Here is a 23117-nt window from a genome sequence, read left to right as displayed (position 1 = left end):
AGGTCTGTTTATTCAAGCGTTTGTGTACGGGCTGGGAGAGCATCAGCTGGGGCCACTCTCCCTCCTGGTCTCCTGCTCACAAGGCCACTACAATGGCAGTATCCCAATGCCTCGCAGGTTGCAGAGGAAAGGAATGGTGTTATCTGTGTGTCTCTGCTGACAGGAGCAGCCTGTTTGGCCTGCTGACTCATTCCCGTTGGGATGCACACTTGGCATCCCACCTGGGTGGCTTGGTGAGGGCACTGCGTGGCACTGACAGGGAAGCCTTTGGTGACTCTTCTCCCTGCTCAGGGCCAGGTCCCAGCTGTGGGAAACTCTGCATTTGGCTGATGGTTATGCTGGTCCCTCTGTAGCTGAAGGTTGGATGGTGTTGCCTGTCACAAGCAGTGTTGGTCCTGCCCGTGGGGAGCAGTGTGGGCTGTGGGTGTTCCCCACTGCAACAGGCTCCCCTTTTGGGTTTGGGACCTAAGTGGTGAGGGGCAGCAGCTTGTGTGAGGATTCAGGTACAATTCTTGTGGGACTTGGGACCTGCCAAACAGCTCAGCCCATGGTGCCCTGTTTGTCTTTTCTCCCCCAGCATCCCCATCCACGTGCTCCCACTCCACTTAGTGCACAGCAGTTTTCCGAGGGAAAAAGTCTTGGCAGCTCACTAGTGCTGGGCTCTGAGAAGCGAGTGAGAGTGGCTGGTTTTGCACAGGCAGCACTTTTGCTTCCCTTGCTTTTCCCGGGAGTGTGCAGAGCTTCCCCACGGCTGGGGGGCAGAGCTGTGGCACAGGAGCTCTGTGACCCGCTGTCCTCCCTCAGCCCTCGCCCCACTCCCCTCCCGGCTCCTCGGGTTACTCCTTAGCGTGGCTTTCACACGGCTCCGCGTTACGCTCCTTCAGTTACGGAACTGGCTCCGCTTCTCTTTCCTTGTGCAGTCAGTCCGGAGTTTGCCGGAGTTTCTTCCTGATTGCAACAGCCGCTGGAAATGGGCAGCCCCGCCAAAGCTTATCAGCGAGCAGGAACTCTCCCCTCTTGCTCCCCAGCTCAGTTACGCGTTTGTTCACCCCAGCGAGCTGTAACTCGGTCACAACTCGGCACAACAGCTCCCATTGCCACATCAGTTCTGCTTTCTTCAGCCAAACGCCACTTTCCCTCTCCCGTGCCCTCAGTGCCCGGGTCGCCGGGCTGCCGAGCTGCGCGGCCAGGCGGTGGCAGCACTCCCTCCCTCCCTCCCTCCCTCCCTCCCTCCCTCCCTCCCTCCCTCCCTCCCTCCCTCCCTCCCTCCCTCCCTCCCTCCCTCCCTCCCTCCCTCCCTCCCTCCCCTCCCTCCCTCCCTCCCCTCCCTCCCCTCCCTCCCTTCCTCCCTCCCTCCCCTCCCTCCTTCCCTCCCTCCCTCCCTCCATCTCCCCTGGGAGAGCCGCACTCTGCTTGGAAAACTGCAGCAGTTCGGGGCTGCAACGCACAGTCCTGCAGGAAGATTTCCCGATGAGATGAGGGACAAAACAGATGCTGGCAGGAATGCAGCCAGCAAGGCTGGGAGCCCTGATGGTGCTAAGCTGGTCTTGTTCCTTCTGGGTAGTCTGGCAGAGGATTTCATAGAATCACAGAATGGATTGGGTTGGAAAAGATCTCCGAGATCATTGAGTCCAACCCTTGGTCCAACTCCAGTCCCTTTACCAGATCATGGCACTCAGTGCCACGGCCAAGCTCAGCTGAAAAACCTCCAGGGATGGGGAATCCACCCCCTCTCTGGGCAGCCCATTCCAGTGTCTGAGCACTCTCTCTGCAAAGAATTTTTTCCTGATCTCCAACTTCAATTTCCCCTGGCAGAGCCTGAGCCCATCGTGCCCCCTTGTCCTGTTGCTGAGTGCCTGAACTGTGTCTGCTGGTGCCTGGCAGATTCCAGTTGCTGCTGTGCTGGGTAGGCCGTGTGTGACTCGTGTTCAGACCCTACTGACACATAACATCATCTCTAAAAATGTTTGGCACTGATCTAATCCTTGGCCCACAGAGGCCAGTTACTCAAGCAGCTCGTGTTTTGTCACTGGAGCATATCCTGTCAGGTCTAGACCCTGAAAATAGAAACCCAGTATTTTTTTAAATTTTTTTTTAGGTTTGTTTACAAAACGTTGCAGTAGCAGTCACGAGGATGTGAATCTAGACAAGAAGTGCCTGGATGTCCCTTTACTTCTAAGCTGGTTAAACTGGGCTTAACCAAAGGCACAGCTCTTTAGAGGCCCTAAAATTATTTCCCCCCTTTATTTCTCTGTAGTTTGTGTTTCTGTTCCATGGGATGTGACAATACCTGGTATTGCTGAGGTGCTTCACTGACAGGACTCTGCCAGTTTTCCCCTTAAGATCCAACTTTAGATTTTATTGGTTTTGCATGTGACTTTTTTTTTTTATTTTGCAACTCCCATGTGGTATTTGAAAAATTCCAGGGAGGCTGAAATAGTTTCCTTGTGCAAACTGGTAAAGGATGTTTTCTAGCTGTATTTTGGCCTGCAGAAACCCTGTGGTAATCTGAGAAGGGCAGAAAAGACCAAGTCAAGGAAGGTGGTGCTTGGAGTCTAATCCCTAACCTGCGGATCAGAGTCAGGGCTGTGCCAAGGCAACCCAAGCTCTATTCCTGGCCCTTTAAAACCCCCAGCTCCTTTGGATGCGTGTTTGGGGGAAAGCTCCAGCCTTGCAGTGTGTCCTGAGCAGTTTCCCAGCCCTCTGGGGTTGGGAAGTGTGGCTGTTAAATGGGATAAACCCATTCCAGGTGCTGTTCCTGGGAGTGTGGGGGCCATTCCCGGTGCTGGGCATGCTCCGTGCCCGGCGAGGTGACACTGGGAGGATGCTCTGCAGTTGTGGGCAGGTTCAGCAGGCATTTCACCAGGGGGGTGGCACCAGTGAGCTCTCAGCACCATATCCCTCACAGGCAGTGGAAATTGCTCCCTTCCTTTCCCTTTTCCCCCTGTACCAGACTGTAGCTTCTCAGTTGCCCTGTGCCAGGGCTGGTGCTGCCACTGACAAAGGAACTGGCCTTGGGACGGGGTGTTTGGGAGGGCTGTGGGACACACAGGTGTGTTACACACCTGCACACGTGCCCATGCTGAGGGAACAGAGGTGAATCCCAGGCTGAGAACAGACTTCACATGGGAATAAAGCACCTGTGGTTTGTGTTTGCTCTGGAAATCCAGTCCCATCTGTTCCAGATGTTTCCAGGTGTGTTTATAGCAAGGAGCTACTGTGCTGCTTTGTGGGAAAAAATAATCAAATAAAAATAGTGGGTTGTGCCTTCCCAACTGTTGCAAACAAGCAAGAGTCTTCCTGGAATCTGTGCCCTTTTGTTGCCTGAGAAAAGATGCATAAATAAATAGTCTTGGATAATTGAGTGGAGGGCTGGAGCCTTGCAGGGAGCCTGGTGTGTGCCTGAGTGCTGGCTTGGCCTGCTGTGCTGGCAGGGAGCACATCCCAGCCCTCCACACCTGGCAGCAGCTCCTTGGGGAACAGCACCTTTCTGAGCTCAGGGAAATGTCTGCTTCAAACCCTCTGGCTCCTGGGACTGGGGAAGAAACAGCCCTTGAAGGGCTGGGCCTAAACTTGGGGGCTGATCCTCTCATATGTTTGGGGTACTTTGGTGCTTTATTATTCACTGCCATCCAATAATCCAAATGAAAAATGTGTCTTTCTGTAGGCTTTGGTAGTGGGTTTGGATCTGACCTATTTTTCTTCATTGTTTTTTTTATCTGTGACGTATTTGAGTCTCGTTTTTGGGAGTTCAGCTGTGAACTCAGAGCCCAAGATGAGGCCAGTGGTGGGTTAGTAAAGGTGCTTGTGATGGAGCAAAGCTTGGCAGAGTGGCTGCTGAGCTACTGCTCATGGAGTGGGACTCTGCTCCTTCTTTTTGTGAGTTTCATTTGTTGTATTTGGATTTTTACTTTCTGTTCAGGTAGTTGTTGGCCTGCAAGTCAGACACCCTAAGACATTCTGATTTCTTGGTATTCAGCCATTCAGATTTTACATTCCTGAACTGGAATATTCCCTTAAAATATTTGTACAATTAACTGTTTGCTGCCACTGCTCATAGAGACTCTTCCATGGAAAAACTATGGATGGGAAGAAGTTTTGAAGGCCTTGTCTCTTTCTGGACCATTTTTGTCTCTATTCCACCAAGGGAATATAAGAAAAAGGTGTTTTGTGCCTGGGTTTTGGTAGGAAAACAGGTTACCAGCTTGGTCCCAGTGGTATTTGAATAGAGAGCTCTCCCAGCAACTGCCCAGCAGTGAGCAGCAAATGTGTGCTTAGCCTCTAAGGAGATTATTTAACACAGCTTCATTTTTTATTATTATTATTTTATCATTTTTGTATTTGCTTGTCAAGAGTGGATTTGCAGATGTACCCTTGGAAAGCAGGCAGGGTCTGATTTTGCCAGGGAAACAGTTCTGGGCAGCACCACAGGAGCACAGCAGTGGCCCAGGCATGGAATTAGGAGTCTCTGTGGTCCACAGAAACAGATCAGAGGTGGAGGGAAAAGGGGAGGGGAGGGCACCTGGTGAAACCCTTCCCCAAATGGATGAATGAATGGGTGACACACATAATGACTGCTGTGATGGTCTGACTTACCGTGGCTCGGGCTGGGGATAATCCTCCTATGTCAGATCTCTGTAAGGCCAGCATGTGACACAAAGCTGGGCTCCCAGCAGACAAGTGTGCTGTGCTGGTATTAAGGGGCTGGCTGTGCAGTGGAACCTGTGTCCGTGGGGGCTGTGCTGTGCTGTGCTGTGCTGCCTCCCAGGAGAGCTGGACAGGGAAGCTGGAATTCCACAAACTCTTGGCTGGGGCACAGACAGCCCCCAGCCTGCCTGCGTGTCTGTGCTTTTCAGCAAAAAGGGAAAAAAACCCCAACACAAGAAAGAGCCCCAAAGACTTGTGTGTCTGGGATTACCTTGCTCACCCCTCTCACCACTGATGTCCTCTCAAGGGCAGAGCTGGAGCTGCGTGAGGCCAGCTGGGAGCACACGCCGTGTGAACGGAGCTCCATGAAGCAACTGCAGGCACTGGAAGGAGGACAGGAGTGCCCACAGGAACATGAACAACAGCTTGCAAGTTAACCTGCCCAGGACCTGGGCTGGTTCCAACAGCTCCCTCCAGGAGAAGTCTGAGCATTCCTTTTTTCTTTTCTATTACTATAGGATGGAGGACGAGGCAGTACTGGATAGAGGGGCTTCCTTCCTTAAGCATGTATGTGATGAAGAAGAAGTGGAAGGTAAGAGACTGACTGCTGGGGAGGGAGGGTGTCTTTGCTTTGGTGTTTGTATGTAGGTTGGGCAGGGAATCCTAAAAGGGAGTGAAACACCAGGAAGGTTGGTTGGGGTGGAACTGGCATTTTAAAGAAATCGTCTGTTCCAGTTCAGGAGCAGATGTTGTCATGAGTGCTGGCACAAAGTCTGTTTGCTGTGCCCTGCATGGTGGCTGTGAAACACCTGAGCTGTTGGCTTTGCTTTCCTCTGGAAATAGAGTTTTAGCAACACTTGCCTATCACTTCTGCCCTCGGGAGTGCAGGAATACAGAGGCAGGTGGAGAAGTCAAGTGAAAAACCCAGCAGAATTTGTACTGAGTGTTGGATGGCTGTGAAGCAGCATGTGGATGTTTGCCTGGTTACCCTCTGAGCTTGGGAGGCATAAAGAGGAGGAAGAACTTTCTAGCAGCAGTTTTCTCACTTTTTAGGGCAAGAGTAGACTCCTTTGCAAGTGTTTTTGTTTTCTCTGTAACCAAAAATGTTGTGAAATCTCAAAGGTAAAAGGAATGTAAAGGAGTTTACTTTAAGGTTGTTCCTGGAAAATTGTGAGGCTGACAGGAGTGAATTATTTGCAGCAGCTTCTCTTTTTCTTGTTTTCTGAGTATCAGTTGGCCTTGCCTTGATAAAGTAGCAGGGGAGAAGGAAGGGGGCAGGATAGGGCAGGACTCCAGTAGAAAGGGAAGGATTCCACCTCGCAGTACCGTCCTGTCCTGACCTGAAGATAGAATTTTATTCTAATTTCTTTATTTGCAAGCAAATGCCGGTGGCTTTTCAGTTGAAATTGCTTTGAAAGGTGTAGGGTTACAGCCTTGTCATTGTCACCGGTAATGGACAGGAAAGGAGCCAGCTGGAGGAGAGAAAATAACCTCCAAAAAGAGGAGTTAGAAGCCTTGCAGCAAACCAAGGCAGTCCTTTCCACGAACCAGCCTGTGTTTTCCTGCTCTCTGGGACAGAGTAATCCGTGCTCAGGCGCTGTTAATCATCACGTTGGGTTTAATGAGCCCATTTGCTGTCTGCGGGTCGGGTTTGGATTAGCCTTTTGCTGCTGGAATAATTGACACTTTGGCACGGCAGAAGCACTTGAGAGGGGAGAGAGAGGGAGGATATTTGTCATCTTTTATTGTCTTAAATGTTGCCACATGCTGTTGTGGTGTGTATTGCCCACGTGTGATGCTCCAGGAATATGACACAAGTGGTTGTTGGTGACAGGGAGTGTGGGAAGGTCCTTTTGACTGTCTGCAGGGGCTGTGAAAAGCTTGTGGTTAATGCAGCAGTGCTGTGTTTATATCCCCTGTTCCAATGGGCATATCCTTTGGTTTAGCTGGGCTAGCAGAGCAGCTGCAGCTCGTGTCACTGGGGGAAGGAGGAGAGGAGCTGAAACAAGTGTTTCTAATTGCCCATGACAGGCCTCTGGAGCTGGAGCTGCTTGGCTGAGCCTCCGGGGAGCCTCGGAGTGTGTAGCCAGCTAGTTCCCTGCAATGAACTGTGAGCTCTGAGAGCTCTGGCTTGCAAGGGACCTTAAAGATCATCTGGTTCCCACTCCCTGCCATGGGCAGGGACACCTTCCACCAGCCCAGGTTGCTCCAAGCCCTGTCCAACCTGGCCTTGGACACTTCCAGGGATGGGGCAGCCACAGCTTCTCTGCCCACCCAGTGCCAGGACCTTCCCACCCTCACAGCCAAGGATTTCTTCCTAATATCTAATCTAACCCTGCCCTCTGGCAGTTTAAGGGCTAAAACGTCAGAGTACAGACCTTTGGCTGACACTTGGTGCAGATGCTTTAAGTCCCTGCTAGATTCCTGCACTTCCAGGGGGTGTTTCCAAGGAGCAGAGAATCTCTCTGGAGACCTGGAGCCCTGAGCTCCAAAGTGCCCTCCGTTACTTCCCCACTTTGGTGCTGTGGTTTCAACTTACTGTTCTAAAAGCCTTTCAGGGGCTGCATCCTCTGTAGAAGGAGGGGAATTGTTACCTCCAGGTGTGTGTTACTTTTCTGATAGTTTATATTTTTAGCCCACTTTGCTGAGGAAGCAACATACATATGCTGAAGTTGTTTGCCTCTCTTGCCTCTTCTTTCCTTTCCTCTCCCAAGTATGTTCCTTTGCTCTCAATATTGATCAGTTTTCTTAGGAAGGCTCTTCATTCACATAATTTGACTAAACTTGATGCTTTTCTTTACCCTCTGCAAGGGAGAGGGGAGTTGTAACCTTTATCAGAAGAGAGCTGATGGTGTAGGGATAGAGCAGTTGAACTTGGGGATTCCCTGCCTGCAGGAGAGAATAGGAAAACTTTACAGCAAAGCATTATAATGTGCCTTGAAACCAGGGTGCTTTTGCAGCTCATGAGTTGGTTTGATTTCAGACAGGTGAATGCAGAATTATGAGGCTGTCACTTCGGGTGTCCCTCTTTGTCACCTTCGCTGGGAGAAGGGAGGAACAGGCTTTGCTTGGTCAGTGATATCTTGGGTTGTGTCTGTGGGAGGGAGCTAGAAACGCTGAAATGACCACATCACCCACTGATTTGATTATGTAACAGTGTGGGGGAGAGAAGGACTTGGCTTTTTAAGGAGTGGGGAAAACAGGCATTTCTGGTCAGGAGGGTGTTGAGACATTTTCAGTGTGGGACAATTGTGGGTCATGCCCTTGGAGTAAAGGACACATTAACAGAAACAGTGCACACCTGACAGAAGTCAGAAGTCACCTGCCCAGAGAGGGGGTGGATTCCCCATCCCTGGAGGTTTTTAACCTGAGCTTGGCCGTGGCACTGAGTGCCATGATCTGGTAAAACTGGAGTTGGACCAAGGGTTGGACTTGATGATCTCAGAGGTCTCTTCCAACCCAAGTGATTCCATCATTCTGTGACTCTATGGATGTGACACTGAGTGAGAATCCACCATGTCTTGATCCAACCCCACTGTGATCACCAGCCCAGGGCACGGAGTGGGGTTGGATCAAGGGTTGGACTCGATGATCTCAGAGGTCTTTTCCAACTCAATCCATTCTATGATTCTCTGACTCTATGGATGTGGCACTGAGTGAGAATCCACCATATCTTGATCCAACCCTACTGTGATCACCAGCCCAGGGCACGGAGTGGGGTTGGATCAAGGGTTGGACTCGATGATCTCAGAGGTCTTTTCCAACCCAATCCATTCTATGGATGTGGCACTGAGTGAGAATCCACCACGTCTTGATCCAACCCCACTGTGATCACCAGCCCAGGGCACGGAGTGGGGTTGGATCAAGGGTTGGACTCGATGATCTCAGAGGTCTTTTCCAACCCAATCCATTCTATGATTCTATGACTCTATGGATGTGGCACTGAGTGAGAATCCACCATGTCTTGATCCAACCCTACTGTGATCACACTCCGTGCCCTGGGCTGGTGATCACAGTGGGGTTGGATCAAGGGTTGGACTTGATCTCGGAGGTCTTTTCCAACCCAATCCATTCTATGATTCTGTGATTCTAAGTACATCCCCAGGGGCTTTAATGCCTATCCTCTCCCAGACAGCACCTCAGCCTGGTCCTGCACTGGAATGTGTCTCTGTTGACATGAGAAAGTTGCCCCTTCCAGCCCCTCCCCACTGCCTGCATCGGCCGCAGGGCCCGGTGGTGGGTTCAGTACATGGTGGGTAGGAGGAGCTGCTTTGCTGGCAGTGCCCAGAAATGTGACCTGGTGAGACAAGGAGAAGGAAAGCAAGTGCAAGTGAACTTCCCTGGGGGAATCAGGGAGAGGCACTGCCCTGAGCCATGTGAGAGGAGCCTTCCCATTCATCAGAGCACTGCCTGTTCCTTTCCTTGAAGGTAACAGTGCTGCTGTAATGCCACTGCCAGGAGTGCTGCTGTGTGTGACATCAGCACGTTACCCAATCACTGATTTTGCAAGAGGGGAAAAGTAAAGCTCCACCTTATCCTCTGAGATAAGGTATTCTTGGCTCCCTGAGTGTAACTTCCCCCGGGCTCGCTGCCACCCTGGCTCCGTGGTGGGCTGGAGGATGCTGGGCTTCAAGTCTGACAACTCCACTGCTGCAAAGCCTGAGGAGCACTCTGGCTCCACGTGGAGGAAACAGCACACCAGTCCTTCCTTCCAAATTATAAGCAAAGTAAAAGGTTTGATAGCATCTCTAAGACACCACTGTTGTAGGAGTGACTTCTGGAAAATATGCTGCTAGTGGAAACTTTTCCTGGATCCTGTTATCATTGTGGGATTTACTGTTGTGCTGTTAACTCTGGAGAGAGGCTGAACCATGGGTTTTATAACAACATTCCATAACTACTTGTTCCATTTTAGCTCTTTCCTCCTCCTTGCTTTCTATTCTCGACCTGGTTGTGTCATTGCACTTTGCTGTGTGATGCCATAAGCCCAAGATTAGTCCTTGATGGTTGGATCAATGAGGAGAGAGGTTAAAAGGGCAAAGATAACTGTGAGCATCTTTACCTTTATTAACAGCAGGCAGACAGTAGGACAAATGAGCTGTATTTACCCAATCACTTTGGTTTCTTTTTCTCCTCCCATCCCCACCCTCTGATCTGTTGTGACTGCATGCAGACCTCTTCCATTTTCAGAAACAACCTGTTTCAGATCAGAGTTTTTAATTGCTCCTAAAATACATGTGATTAAAAAATGAATCAGGTAAAATCTGCTCACAGAATGTGCTTCATTAACTTTCTTTGGCACCTTGAGTGTATGTGCAGAGACAAACCAGGCTGTATTTTGCTTTGGTAGGGCTGAGTCAGGCTTTGCTCCCATGAAAGCCAAACTCAGAGGATGCAGGCACTGCCTTTTGCACTCTGTCCATGCAGGAGCTGCCACAACGTCCTTGGGAGGGAGGGCAGGCCCTGGCACAGGGTGCCCACAGCAGCTGTGGCTGCCCCATCTCTGGAAGTGTCCAAGGCCAGGTTGGATGGGGCTTGGAGCAACCTGGGACAGTGGGAGGTGTCCCTACCTGTGGCAGGGAGTGGGACTGGATGAGCTTTAAGGTCCTTTCCAACCCAAAGCATTCTGGAATTGTGTGAACTTGAGAATGCCAGGCTCAGGTTGGGAATGCTGCTCCTCTCACAGCTGATGAAAACAGGATGGTGGTTTGGACCTTCCCAGCTTCGAAGCGTCGGGATGAAAGATTTCAGATTTTCAGGTTATTTTCTCTCCAGCTTCAGTTCTCTGTGACACTTTGCAGGGGGCTGCTTGCTCCTGGCAGTGTCCAGCAGGCCATTGCATGGGACACTGTTCTGGTCACTGCCAGTGTCTGTCCTGTGCTGTCAGGAATCAGCACCAGCTCTGAGGCTGCCAGGTTGGGATGAGGAGGTGTTGATTCCCACCTCCTGGGTGAGAAGAGCTGCAATCCCAGCTCGGGGGGTGACAAACTGACTTTACACAAGGCTGTGCAGGCAGGAGGGATGGAGAGGAGCAGCACAGCCAACAGCAGCTGTGCTTGGCCCACGGTGAAGGAGAGGTGGTGGTTTCCTTTCTGTGATGGTAAGTCCTGTGCCAACACTTACCAGTGGGAGGTGAAGGAAGGTCTTTCCGTACCATTCTGACAGTGACTGGCTTTTTTCCAGCTCTGATGGGTTTAGAATCACAGAATCATTTAAGCTGGAAAAGACCTTTAGAGATGGTCAAGTCCAAGCATTTAGAGCCAGTCATCAGCTCTCTGACCTGGTGGTGAAACTGATTTTGGTGAGGGTCTCAGGAGGCACCTTCAGCCTGGGATGGGAGCAACTGCTCTCCCTGCAGTCAGGATTCAATGCAGGCTTGTTGGACTGCCTGCTCCCACCTCCCTCTGCCCAACAGCACCTCTTTAAGGTACAGTAACACTGGGCACACAGTTCCCATGGGGATTGACAAGCTCACTTGTCAGTTGTGAGCCCCAGATGTGCTGATGACCCTGCCTGGATTTTTCTGGGACATTTAAAATGAAAAAGTGTTGGGGAGGCCCAGTTGTGTTGCCTGAGGTGGGGCTGGGTGACACAGGAGTGTGTCCTTCCTTCTCTTAGCAGAACTGCTGGAGCTGAGTTTATCCTGGAAACTGGTGCCAGGGCTGTAGCCTCTGGGCTGGTTCAGGCATCATCCCAGCCTTCCTGGAGCTCTGTCCCTTCCTTTCCTTCAGGTGATGTCCCTAGTCTGGTTGCACAATGCTGAGGCTGAGAGGGGACAAAGGGACCTCAGACACTTCCTGAAGGAAGCATGTGCTGCTGGAGAGGTGTTGGGAGCCTTTGTGTTGGCATTCCTTCATGGTGTCCTGCTGGCACCAGCGTGGCCCTCTGGGAGCTCCAGCTGCCTCCCATGAAACATGTGGAATCATCACTGCAGCCTTGGAATGGAGGTCTGCTTGCAGGGGGCTGCTTTGAGCTTTTTCCCAGGGAATGGAGGCAGTGTTTGGATGCCTTAGTCATCAACCACAGCTCTTTCTTCTCTTCAGGGAGGGTCTGAAGTCCTACCTGCATCTGTGAATCTCATAGTGCCAAGTACAACTTGGTACTCATTTACTCAGCCTTGGTAATTAATGAGATGGAAATATGGAAGAAGAGGCCAAGATTTTCAGCCAAGATTGGTTATTTTGGGTGGTCATTTGGAGCATTTAGGAAGGGGACATCATTTTAAAGGATGCCAGGAAATCCAAAGATGCTTCTGGAGAGCTAAATCCAACAGTCCAGCACAGCTCCCCTCCTCTGCCCTGTTCCCCCAAGCCCTGTTTTCAGAGTCTTCCTTGCCTTTCCATGGAAGCCAGGTAGTCTTGGCCAGATTAGATCAGATCACAGCAGGACAGGTTTGGTGGCTTTTGTAACCTCTCACAGCTCCAAAGAAGAGAGAAAGAAAAGCAGCTTAGGGGGTTGTGGGTAAGAGTTTCTCAAGGGCTTACGTAAAGCTCAGGGAGAATACCCCCACCACATGCTCAGTGTTCTGTCTGAATAGTGTCCCCTTAACTCACTGCCACACTCAGGGCTGGCTTTGCTTCATCTGCACAAGCAGAGTTTGTAGGATCTGCAGGAAGTCAATTGAAGACTTCATTTTGGTTTATTTTTGTTTTATTTTCCAGTTTAGGTATTCTTGACTTGACTTTACGTGAGCTCTGTCTTTTGGAGCCATCCTGCTGCTCAGGTCTAACTCCCTTTTGCACATGCTTTGCTGGAGTGGCCTCTGGGTCTTGCCAGGAATCCTACAGGTCCAGTCTGGGTCATCCATCAGCTGTTGGGAACAGAGGAGCTCAAGCTTTAGGCAGGTGGCTGTGAAGGCTTCCCATGGTGGTGTTACATGGGAACCTTTAAAGGTGACTTTACATGACCTGACCTTCTGAAGATGAAGTTCTAGAAGTCTGATGTTAACAAAAGAAGAAAAAAAAAAGTCTTCAACTCCTGTATTGTCTTCCCCTGCACAGCTCATTCCTTGCCCCTTGTAGGGATTTCAGTCAAGGACTGCACATTAGGAAGTGAAGTGCAGTAATGCAAATACATAAAATGATCTTTGGACAAGTGCCCTCTCTGATGAAGTAACTGCATCTTCATTGCTGATGCTGGGTCTTCTCTTGAATCTTAGCCATGAATTTGGGATTCTTCTGTCAGAGCTGGCAGACTTGGAAAGAGTCCCTTGTTTTTAATCTTGTCCCTTCTTCTCTCCTTTGTCCATGGCACAGTAGCTCAGGATTGTCTCTCCTGAAGTCTCTTTTATATTTTGCCCTTTGCTGCCTCTCTCTCTCAGGGAACACTTCTCTCCTGATGACCTTTAGCAGGCTGGGAGCCCCCTCCTCAGCCTTATGGTGGCTGTTTCCATGGGCTGATGGATTCCCACTGACCCCTTTCTCTGGCAAACTGTCTCACCACGGAAGAATCGGTTTGTTGTTCACAGAGGAAGGGATTTGGATCTGATGTATCTCCAGCTGGTGTGTTCAGATTGGCACAAAGTGCTCAGCGAATCCTTCTGCTGTTTCCCTGATTGATGGGCTTTTACTTGCCTGGAAAACTGGTCACCTGAATATCAGTGTTGTCAGAATCCTGTGGGGACCAGTGGGTGAGCCTGGGCAGCCTCTCTGGGGACCAGTGGGTGAGCCTGGGCAGCCTCTGTGGGGACCAGTGGGTGAGCCTGGGCAGCCTCTCTGGGGACCAGTGGGTGAGCCTGGGCAGCCTCTCTGGGGTCCAGTGGGTGAGCCTGGGCAGCCTCTCTGGGGACCAGTGGGTGAGCCTGGGCAGCCTCTGTGGGGACCAGTGGGTGAGCCTGGGCAGCCTCTCTGGGGTCCAGTGGGTGAGCCTGGGCAGCCTCTGTGGGGACCAGTGGGTGAGCCTGGGCAGCCTCTCTGGGGACCAGTGGGTGAGCCTGGGCAGCCTCTCTGGGGACCAGTGGGTGAGCCTGGGCAGCCTCTCTGGGGACCAGTGGGTGAGCCTGGGCGGCCTCTGTGGGGACCAGTGGGTGAGCCTGGGCAGCCTCTCTGGGGGCCAGTGGGTGAGCCTGGGCAGCCTCTCTGGGGACCAGTGGGTGAGCCTGGGCGGCCTCTGTGGGGACCAGTGGGTGAGCCTGGGCAGCCTCTCTGGGGGCCAGTGGGTGAGCCTGGGCAGCCTCTCTGGGGGCCAGTGGGTGAGCCTGGGCAGCCTCTCTGGGGGCCAGTGGGTGAGCCTGGGCAGCCTCTCTGGAGAGCTGGCTCTGGCTTGGTTTCCCTGGAGTTCAGTGTCCGTGTGCATTAATGGGAACAGCACTGGGCTGTTAAGCAGTGCTGGGAAAATCCTCACATTCCTCTTTTGTGATGCAGCTGGTGCAGACAGTGTGGGTGTCCCACGGGCTGTGTGTCCCCTCCCAGGAGTGCAGAGTGACTTGGTGTCCTGGAAGGTGGAGCTGGTTGGGATGCAGGTCCTGCATCTGCTCCTCTGCTGCCCCGGCACCTGTAATTCCCTTTAATTAAAGCCAGGTAGAGCTGAGGGCACCCGGCACGTGACGCTGTAGCCTTTTGTTCTTATTTCTTGAGCTGATTTGGAACTAAGCAGGGCTTAGTTTGGGACTTCCTTAGTGCTACTTTTAGTATCTCCCCTTTAAAATGGATCATCCCTCTGATTTATTTGTCCTTCTGGTCCATCAGCTTTTTATATCAGTAATTTCCTTTGACTCTCACACTAAATGAGAAGCACCTTCTGCCTCCATCCCTGGGTTGGAAAAGCAGCCTGGCTGGAATCCTGGCAGTGTCCTGGCTGGTGCCACATCTCTGCAGGCTTGGCCACGTGTCAACACCTTGGCCACAAAGCTGTGCCATCCTCTGCTGACAAAGCAGTGATGGGCTGTGTCCCCTGCCCCTCTCTGGTGTGGCTGCAGAGCTGTGCTGGTGCAGATTCCTCCTGAGCAAAGCCCTTGGTTCAGGTGGCCCAAAGCATCTTCTCTGGGAGTCTGGGGACAAGGGGGTGGCCTCTGTGGGAGGTGTGAGTGGCCAGAGCTGGTGGAGGAGGTTTTGGCTGTGTGGCCATGTCAGCTGTAACCCCATGAGCCTGTCGCAGGCTGGGTGGGTTTAATGTGCTCTCTTTGTTCTCTGGAAAGGAGCCTTGAAAGGAGAGACAAGGGCTGGGTGAAAACTGCTGATGCTCAGCTCATTTTCAGTCCTTTATGCATTTTTAATGTTAGATTTTGATCTTGTTGCCTTCTAAGGTGCCAGTGTGAGAGTCATTGTGGGCTGGTCTGACCAGGCTCTGAGTCTCAGGAACACAGTCATGTGGAAGGGATTCCTTCTTAGGTGCAGCAGGCAGAGTTTATCCTTTGATCCTGTAACTTCTGGCTCCTTTCTCCAAGTGACCAAGTTTTGGTTTTGCTGAGCAAAAGCCATTTCACTGTCACCTTTTTGTTAAAAGAGGTAGTGCTTAAAAATTGAGAGGATCATAAAAAATCTTTCAGAATGGTGAGGGTTGGAAGGGCTCTTAAATTTAATTCCAACCCTCTGCCACGGGCAGGGACATCTTCCTCTAGACCAGGGTGTTCCAAGCCCTGTCCAACCTTGGTCTGGGTGATGAGGAGCAGATATTCCTGTGGGCAGGGAGGGAGGGAGGGAATGCTGCATTTCACAGCACTTCAGTGGGGTGATACACTAGTGGATTTTCACCAGGAAAACTGAGTCAGGAATTTTGCTGTGCCCAAACTCCAAATCTGGGCACTGAATCATGAACTGCTGCTCTTTGGGAGCTCTCCATAAAGCAAAAGATGTGGTTTCAACTGAAATTTTCCAGGAGAACCTCCCTGATGGTGACTACTTCTTGCTTGATTAATAATCAGCTGAAATGATTTGGCTGCCTCTTGGTGCACAGTAGAGATTCTCCCTGGGCACAAACATGGAAGGGTTTAGCTAAGCTGGTGTCCCAGGAACCCCCAGCTCACCCTGGTCCCTCAGAACAGAACCAGTTCCAGGACCTGCAGGTGGAGTTGGAGTGTTGTGGAACACCATCCCTGGAGGTTTTTCAACTGAGCTTGGCTGTGGCACTGAGTGCCATGATCTGGTAAAGGGACTGGAGCTGGACCAAGGGTTGGACTTGATGATCTCGGAGGTCTGTTCCAAAACAATCAATTCTGTGATTCAAAACAGCTCCAGAAATTCCTGAGGTGCACTCAGAGGGTCATGAGTCCCACAGGGTGGTCGGAGCAGCCTCTGAGGAGCATCAGCACTGGGTGTACAAGGCAGAACTGAGGCCCTGCATTGCCAGGAGCAGTTTGACCCCCCTCTCTGTGCTTCCCAAGCTCCACAAGCCGCAGGATCCCGTTCTCAGGCATTGCCTGGGGCGGTCGGTGGTTCTCATGGGAAAGGCTGCGTTCCCCCGGGGAGTCGGAAATGTCTCAGGAGCTCAGTGCATTGAGAGGACGTGTCAATTGTTTCCTTCCAGGCGCTTTGGGAAGGCAGCCGAGGAGTTTATCTCAGCCTTTGGAACAACATAAACAGATGCCAAGCACTTGAAGGAAAATGTCTTGCTCGGACGGGGCAGGGACGGACGGGGAGGGCACCATGAAATAAGTCTGTGCCTCCAGAGCAGGGAACAGCAGCAAAGTAATGCAGATGTTTGCCTGGGTATATACAGCTGAGTTTCATGTTACCAGAGTCTGTACTGTGCACACGTGGGCCGAAGATTAAAGAGATTGTCCAGTTCTGTTGGCAGCATATTAAAGTATTAAGAGTCCAGGCTTACTCTGATGTGTTTCTATTATCAAGCTGACCACAGAATTCAAGTGATTCAAAGGAGGATGTTGTTTAATACAAATACCTTTTGCATCAGGCCTCTGGATACAATCTGGGGGTGAGAATCCCTGGGGAAGGGCCGTGCCCTGTCTGTCCGGGCTCACCCTCCCGCTCCTGCCTGTGCTCCAATAGGATGTCCCCTCTCTGGCCCTGGGTGGTGTTCAGGGACCATCTGCCACGTTAAAGCTGATGTTCCCAGTTGCTGGGAGAGCTTTCTGGGTTTCCCTTGGCACGCAAGAGCTAAAGCAGATCTTCAGGTGTCCCCCCAAAGGTCCTGCTGCAGGCGCCTCCCTGGCTGTGCCTGTTCCCTCCCAGGTGTGATCCCATTCCTTGGAGATGGCAGTGCTGGCATTCCAGACTGCAATTCCCTGTTCTCCTGTCACTGTTCTGCTGCTGGAGTTTGAACCCTGCTCAGCACCACACTTCTGTTTCTCCCATCCCTGAAGTGTCCAAGACCAGGTTGGATGGGGCAGAAGTGCAGAAAGCCCTGAAAATAAAACATTTTTATCCAGATCATCAACGTAGCAATTGGCAAAGGTGGTTGAAGTGCTTTGGTTTGAAGTGAGAGTCTCAGAGCAAGGGGAAGGCCATCCTTGGGGTTTATGAAATTTGGCACTTGCTCTTTTATTAGTTAATTTTTGTTTTGGAGAGTGTTGAGTACTTAGGAGCTGACAGGAACCTCTGTGAGTGGTCCTTCCTCCTCTGCTGTGTTACAACAGCACCCTAATGGTCCTTAGAACATGGTCCCTCTGTACTGGCACCTGTGTAAAGGTTCCTAATGGTACTTGGACACTTGTTGTGCACTGGCCTGCACAGTCAAGTGATGTAGATTTTGTTGGCCTAAGCTCTTCAGTTAAGCTGAATCAGTTGGCATGAGGTGGTTGTTAAGTCCAGCTGATGTGTTGGGTAAAACAAATGGGCAAATGAATGTAGAATGTGTTTGAAGAACACGCCAGTCAATGTTACCAAATGAGCATGATGGCCTTCTGTGGGGTTTGTTTTTACATTTAAATGAGTCACAGGGACAACAATTATCAGAGTCTGCACCGACTTAGACTCTCAGAAGTGAAGGTACAAAAGATGCTTTTCCAAATGGAAGCTACAGAGGTCCAAGCTCACATTTGGAGCCAAAAAAACCAGGACTAATTAATGCTAGGCCAGCCTATCAGAGTGAAACAGGGATAGGACAAGGAGTAATGGTTCAAACTGAAAGAGGGGAGATTTAGGTTGGGTATCAGGAAGAAATCCTTCCTTGTGAGGGTGGGCAGGCCCTGGCACAGGCTGCCCAGAGCAGCTGTGGCTGCCCCATCCCTGGAAGTGTCCAAGGTCAGGTTGGATGGGGCTTGGAGCAACCTGGGCTGGTGGGAGGTGTCCCCTCCGTGGCAGGGGGTGGCACTGGGTGGGCTTTAAGGTCCCTTCCCACCCAAAGCAGTGTGTGATTGTGTGCAATGCAGCATAAACTGCGCTGGCCAGCGATGCCCAAGGTGGGCAGAGCTGAAGGTAACCCCTCTGTGCTTGTGTCCCCCAGGTCACCACACCATTTACATCGGGGTCCACGTGCCCAAGAGCTACAGGAGGAGGAGGCGCCACAGAAGAAGACCTGGGCACAAGGAAAAGAAAGAAAAGGAGAAAATCTCAGAGAACTACTCGGACAAATCAGACGTGGAAAACGCCGATGAGACAAGCAGCAGCATCCTTAAACCACTCAGTAAGTACTGGCTTCACTTGTCACTCACTACAATGGTCTGTTGTCCAGGGATCTGCTCGTGGAGGAGGAAACTTGATCTGTGAAAAGGCTCATCTCACGTTGCAGGGTTGGGATAGTCTTAGCCAGTTGCTGTGCAATGGTTGCTGTGGCTTGGAAAGACACAGGCTGGAGCAGACATTTCATCCCTCTGTATCACCTGAGTTGGCTCCTGAGCAAAGGCCAGCCAGGAACAGGCCAACTGTTCAAAAAAGCAATTTGACACTGTGTGTAAAGAGATAGCAGGCAAAGGCAGAAGCTGAGTGGGTGCCTGGGCAGATCCATTGCAGCTTCTGTGCTGGCTCTGGCATTCCAGTGCCCCGTGGTTTTGGCTTCCTGTGTCCCTGGCTTGTGGTGCTAATAACTCATTTCCCATCAGTAATGAACCAGCTGAAAGCTGTGCAGGCAAAAAGAATGGAATGTATGTTTGAGTATCTGTAGGGGTGGAATATCTGAGTTTTAATAGGCAGGTGAGGTGTGGTTTGGATGCTCTGGTACTGCCCTCAGAGAGCAGCACTTGGAAGGGAAGGCAAGTCCCAGATTCCATTTGCTTTCCTCAGTCTGGTCCCCTGGTTGTCTCAAGGAAGTTTTCCTGTCAGCACTCAGAAACCAGAAGCCATAATGACCTGTCTTCAAGAACTCAAATATTTTAAGTTTAATTTTTGTATTTACATCTCTGTTGTTCTTTGGCATGCAGGTGAGCAGGTCTGTAGAGATTCCTTTTTGGTTTCTGAGTGTGTCAAATCCCAGGGGATTTGTTTTCACAGGCTAATTGTGCCCGTGGTTGAAAACCCATTTTTTCCATCAGTTTTTCATGTTCTGCCTTTCATTTTGTCCACCCTTGTTTCTGTGTCATTTAAGGAGGAGTTAATGGTATTTTTTGTCTCTCTTGTTTCTGTGCATTAGTATGTTCTCATCTGCACTTATGTCTGCTGTAAAAGTGTCCAGTCTTTCCAGCTCTCTCCATCTGGGAATGTTCCCATAGCCTTTTCCACTGTGACCTTTTTGCACTGCAGCTTTTTGGAGCAGGCTCACATAAAGAGCACCCCCTCAGTATTCCAGGTATCCCATGGGATGCTGTTGGTCCCCCATCCCTGGGACCCCCTCTCTGTTGTTGCCCAGCTCACGTATCCGGATCCTTTGGCTGTTTCTCGCTGCTGGCCAGATCTCCTTACCAGCTGGCTCAGTTAGTTCAGAGCTCTGTAAAGGAGAGGGCTAGTTCACATTACTGTCTTGAATTACAGCTTGCCTCATACCCCCAGGGGCTTTTTCTCTTCTGAAACTCTTGTCTCTGGAGCTGACCTGAATTGTGTGTTTCCTACCCCTTTTTTTTGTTGCTCAGGAGCTTTTCTTCCTTATTCCCTTGTGTGCCTGAGAGAAGCCAAATTCTCTCCAGTCAGCACTTACCAGGTGCCCAGTACTGGCAATCCTGGCAGGAAATCCCACTTAGAACCCTGGGGTTTTAATTTTCATACTGTAACAGGCCTTGATTGAGGGGTGGGTGGCTCAAATTGAGTTTGAGAAGAGTCCTAGAAACCAAGAGCTGGGAAATACTGAGCAGCAACTTTATGTGACTTGGGAGAAAGGTGGAATGGATGATGTTACACATACATTTGGGGCAGCTGTCAGTGGAGTGAGGCCTGTCAGAAGCTGAAATATGTGTAAGGGCAGAGCAGGACAGAGTGAAAATGCTGTTGGTGAAGTTGCTGGTACTTGGATTTCTTGATCTGTCCCTAAGGCCACAATATCTTACCTGAAAATGAGTTGTCAGCCTCTTGGGCCAAAACTGCTCCAGCTCAGGGTTTGACACACCAGGTCAAGCTGCACATCCCAGAAGAACCAAACCTGATGGAACGTGTCTGTGGGTACTGGGAAGAGAATAAACAGGTCCAGAAATGCAGACCTTCCCTAGAAAGGTTTTGTCCCAGATCCAAACCAGTCACGCTGTGCTTCTGTATTTGGGAATTGGTGCAGTCTGTGGTCAGTTCAGCCAAACAAGCCAAACTTCAGGAGTTTATAGACAACCTTCCCCTCTCCCATCTGGAGATCAGAAGGAAATTATTGCTTGGCAGAGATGCCTCCTTCCCAAATGCCACAGGGCTGTTGTGACAGACCAGGGAGGAGGCAGGAAGGTGATGTTCCCTCCAGAGCCCTTTCAGGACATTCCAGGCCTGCAGGGGCTGTCTCTGCACTCCCAGAACCTGAGCACTCACACCCTGGTTCTCAGGCAGCACTGCTGACACTGCAGAGATGACAAATCCCCCTTCCAGGTGAAACATCCCAGCCCCTCCTTCAACCAGCCTGGCCCTGCTTTCCACTTTGGGCCAGCAAGGAGGAAACAGCTTTTAGCAGTGCTTATCCTGCCTCTCTCAGCACAAAGAGGATGGTGTGGTTTGCTGCTGCTTACAAGGGAGGCAGACAAATTTCTCTGAGTCCATTTCCCTCTTCCTCATTCTCTACTACAGACATACAGAGACCTTCCCATGAGGAAATGCACCTCTGCTTTACCTGGGAAGGGGTTTCTTCTCCTCCAGGTCAGTTTGGCTCAGCCCCCTGGCCCAAATCCAGAGCCTGCAACACTCTGATGATTTACTGACACTGTTGAAACCACTTGTGTGTCTGACAAATTGTTGCTGCCAAGGAATAGAATTCTCTCAGTGCTTGAGAGTAAAGCCTGATTTTTGTCAGGAGTCAAAATGTTGCCAGGTGGATAAATATAACTGCAGACTCTAAATTTTGGAATACCAAACAGGAGGGATAAGAGGACACCCATACAGAAAGAGAGAGGGAAGGGATGATATGTTATCCCATCAAAGGTTTGTAAAGGTTTTCAGTTGGCTCAGGGAATTCCTTTCCCACCCACCAGCAGCAGTTCTTGAGGATTTTAGTAAAAAACTGCTCTTAATCCCTCAGATGTGGGTTGGGAGGAGCATTTTGCACGTTTGCAGCAGAGTCATTTCACTGAGGTGCCTTTTGAGGCCTGCTCTCAGTTGATAGATGTCCCAAAAAGTGGTGGATATCCCATCCCTGGAAGTGTCCCAGGCCAGGTTGGATGGGGCTTGGAGCAACCTGGGATAGTGGAAGGTGTCCCTACCATGGCAGGGAAATGGAACTGGATGATCTTTACAGTCCCTTCCCACCCATCCATTCTGTGCTTCCCAGTGAGGAGTGGAAGTTGTCAGGCCAGAATCGAATTAATTGAACAAGGATATTTAAACATCAATTTAGGAAGGCTCAGGCTTGGTGTCTACCTTGAAAGTTCATTAAGGCAGCAGCTATAAATAGCAGGAGACAGCTACAGGATGGAAATAACTGAACCTCCTTAGCAGAGCAGATGCAATGCAGGCAGGGCTGTGCCAAGAGTCCTCTTCCTATTTGTGTCACTGGATTTTCAGCCATCCAGTTTCTTCCCTGATTTTCCAAAAGCTTTTACCTTTAGCTCACCACAATGAGAGCAACAGCAGTAGCTGAGAAGTGCCAGGCAGGAGGACCAAAGGGCTTCATTTATTTTGTGTTGGTATTGACATAGGGAAGGTGGTCAGGGAGACTTTGCCATAAAATAAGGGGATTGTGGTGCTTTGGTCTTCAGGAACTGCATGGCAGGCTCAGGGCTTGGTCCTGCGTGGTGGGTCAGCTGAGCAGGGCCTTCTTCTGCCCTTGGAGTGCTGCAGGGAGCATGGTTAGGTCCCATGCAATGCAGCTGCAGAGGTAATTAACGCAGAACTAATTACTGCTTCGTTTGCAAACGTGCACAGCCGGGCCCGTCGGGCTGTGTCCATGGCACAGGGCATGGGAATGCCAGGACAGGAGGGCAGCCCTGCCTGCTGGCACAGCCCTGCAGCTCCCACCCTGCCATGGGAGAGGTGGGGAATGCCAGGACAGGAGGGCAGCCCTGCCTGCTGGCACAGCCCTGCAGCTCCCACCCTGCCATGGGAGAGATGGGGAATGCCAGGACAGGTCAGCCCTGCCTGCTCCACAGCCCTGCAGCTCCCACCCTGCCATGGGAGAGGTGGGGAATGCCAGGACAGGAGGGCAGCCTTGCCTGCTGGCACAGCCCTGCAGCTCCCACCCTGCCATGGGAGGGATGGGGAATGCCAGGACAGGAGGGCAGCCCTGCCTGCTGGCACAGCCCTGCAGCTCCCACCCTGCCATGGGAGAGGTGGGGAATGCCAGGACAGGTCAGCCCTGCCTGCTGGCACAGCCCTGCAGCTCCCACTCTGCCATGGGAGAGATGGGGAATGCCAGGACAGGTCAGCCCTGCCTGCTGGCACAGCCCTGCAGCTCCCACCCTGCCATGGGAGAGATGGGGAATGCCAGGACAGGTCAGCCCTGCCTGCTGGCACAGCCCTCCAGCTCCCACCCTGCCACGGGAGAGGTGGGGAATGCCAGGACAGGAGGGCAGCCCTGCCTGCTGGCACAGCCCTGCAGCTCCCACCCTGCCATGGGAGAGATGGGGAATGCCAGGTCAGAAGGGCAGCCCTGCCTGCTGGCACAGCCCTGCAGCTCCCACCCTGCCACGGGAGGGGTGGGGAATGCCAGGACAGGTCAGCTCTGCCTGCTGGCACAGCCCTGCAGCTCCCACTCTGCCATGGGAGAGGTGGGGAATGCCAGGACAGGTCAGCTCTGCCTGCTGGCACAGCCCTGCAGCTCCCACCCTGCCATGGGAGAGGTGGGGAATGCCAGGACAAGCAGCTCTCACTGGGGCTGGATGCCAGCCTGGGTTACAGCCCAGCCCTGCTCAGGTGGTCAGGGAGCTGGAAGGGACCTCCATGCCTATCCCATTCCAACCCACCATGGGCAGGGACACCTTCCAGCAGACCAGGTTTCTCCAAGCCCCATCCAACACTTCCACAGCTGCTCTGGGCAACCTGTGCCGGGGCCTGCCCACCCTCACAAGGAAGGATTTCTCCACA

The 23117-nt window shown here is 51.6% G+C and overlaps 1 protein-coding gene across 6 annotated transcripts in view; it reads left to right on the top strand.

The window, feature by feature from the left end:
• Positions 1-23117, top strand: part of SLC4A4 (solute carrier family 4 member 4) — a 149688-nt gene that overhangs the window by 45683 nt on the left and 80888 nt on the right. For all 6 annotated transcript variants that reach the window (XM_071555325.1, XM_071555320.1, XM_071555321.1 and 3 more), the window contains 2 exons: positions 5166-5239; positions 17989-18168. In XM_071555325.1, coding sequence (XP_071411426.1) covers positions 5166-5239; positions 17989-18168 — 254 coding nt within the window. The remainder of the gene's footprint in view (positions 1-5165; positions 5240-17988; positions 18169-23117) is intronic.

Source organism: Pithys albifrons, chromosome 5 (genome assembly GCF_047495875.1).
Source record: "Pithys albifrons albifrons isolate INPA30051 chromosome 5, PitAlb_v1, whole genome shotgun sequence".
Classification (NCBI taxonomy): Eukaryota; Metazoa; Chordata; class Aves; order Passeriformes; family Thamnophilidae; genus Pithys; species Pithys albifrons.
Note: the sequence above shows the minus strand (reverse complement) of the source record. Positions and strands in the feature narration are given on the sequence as shown.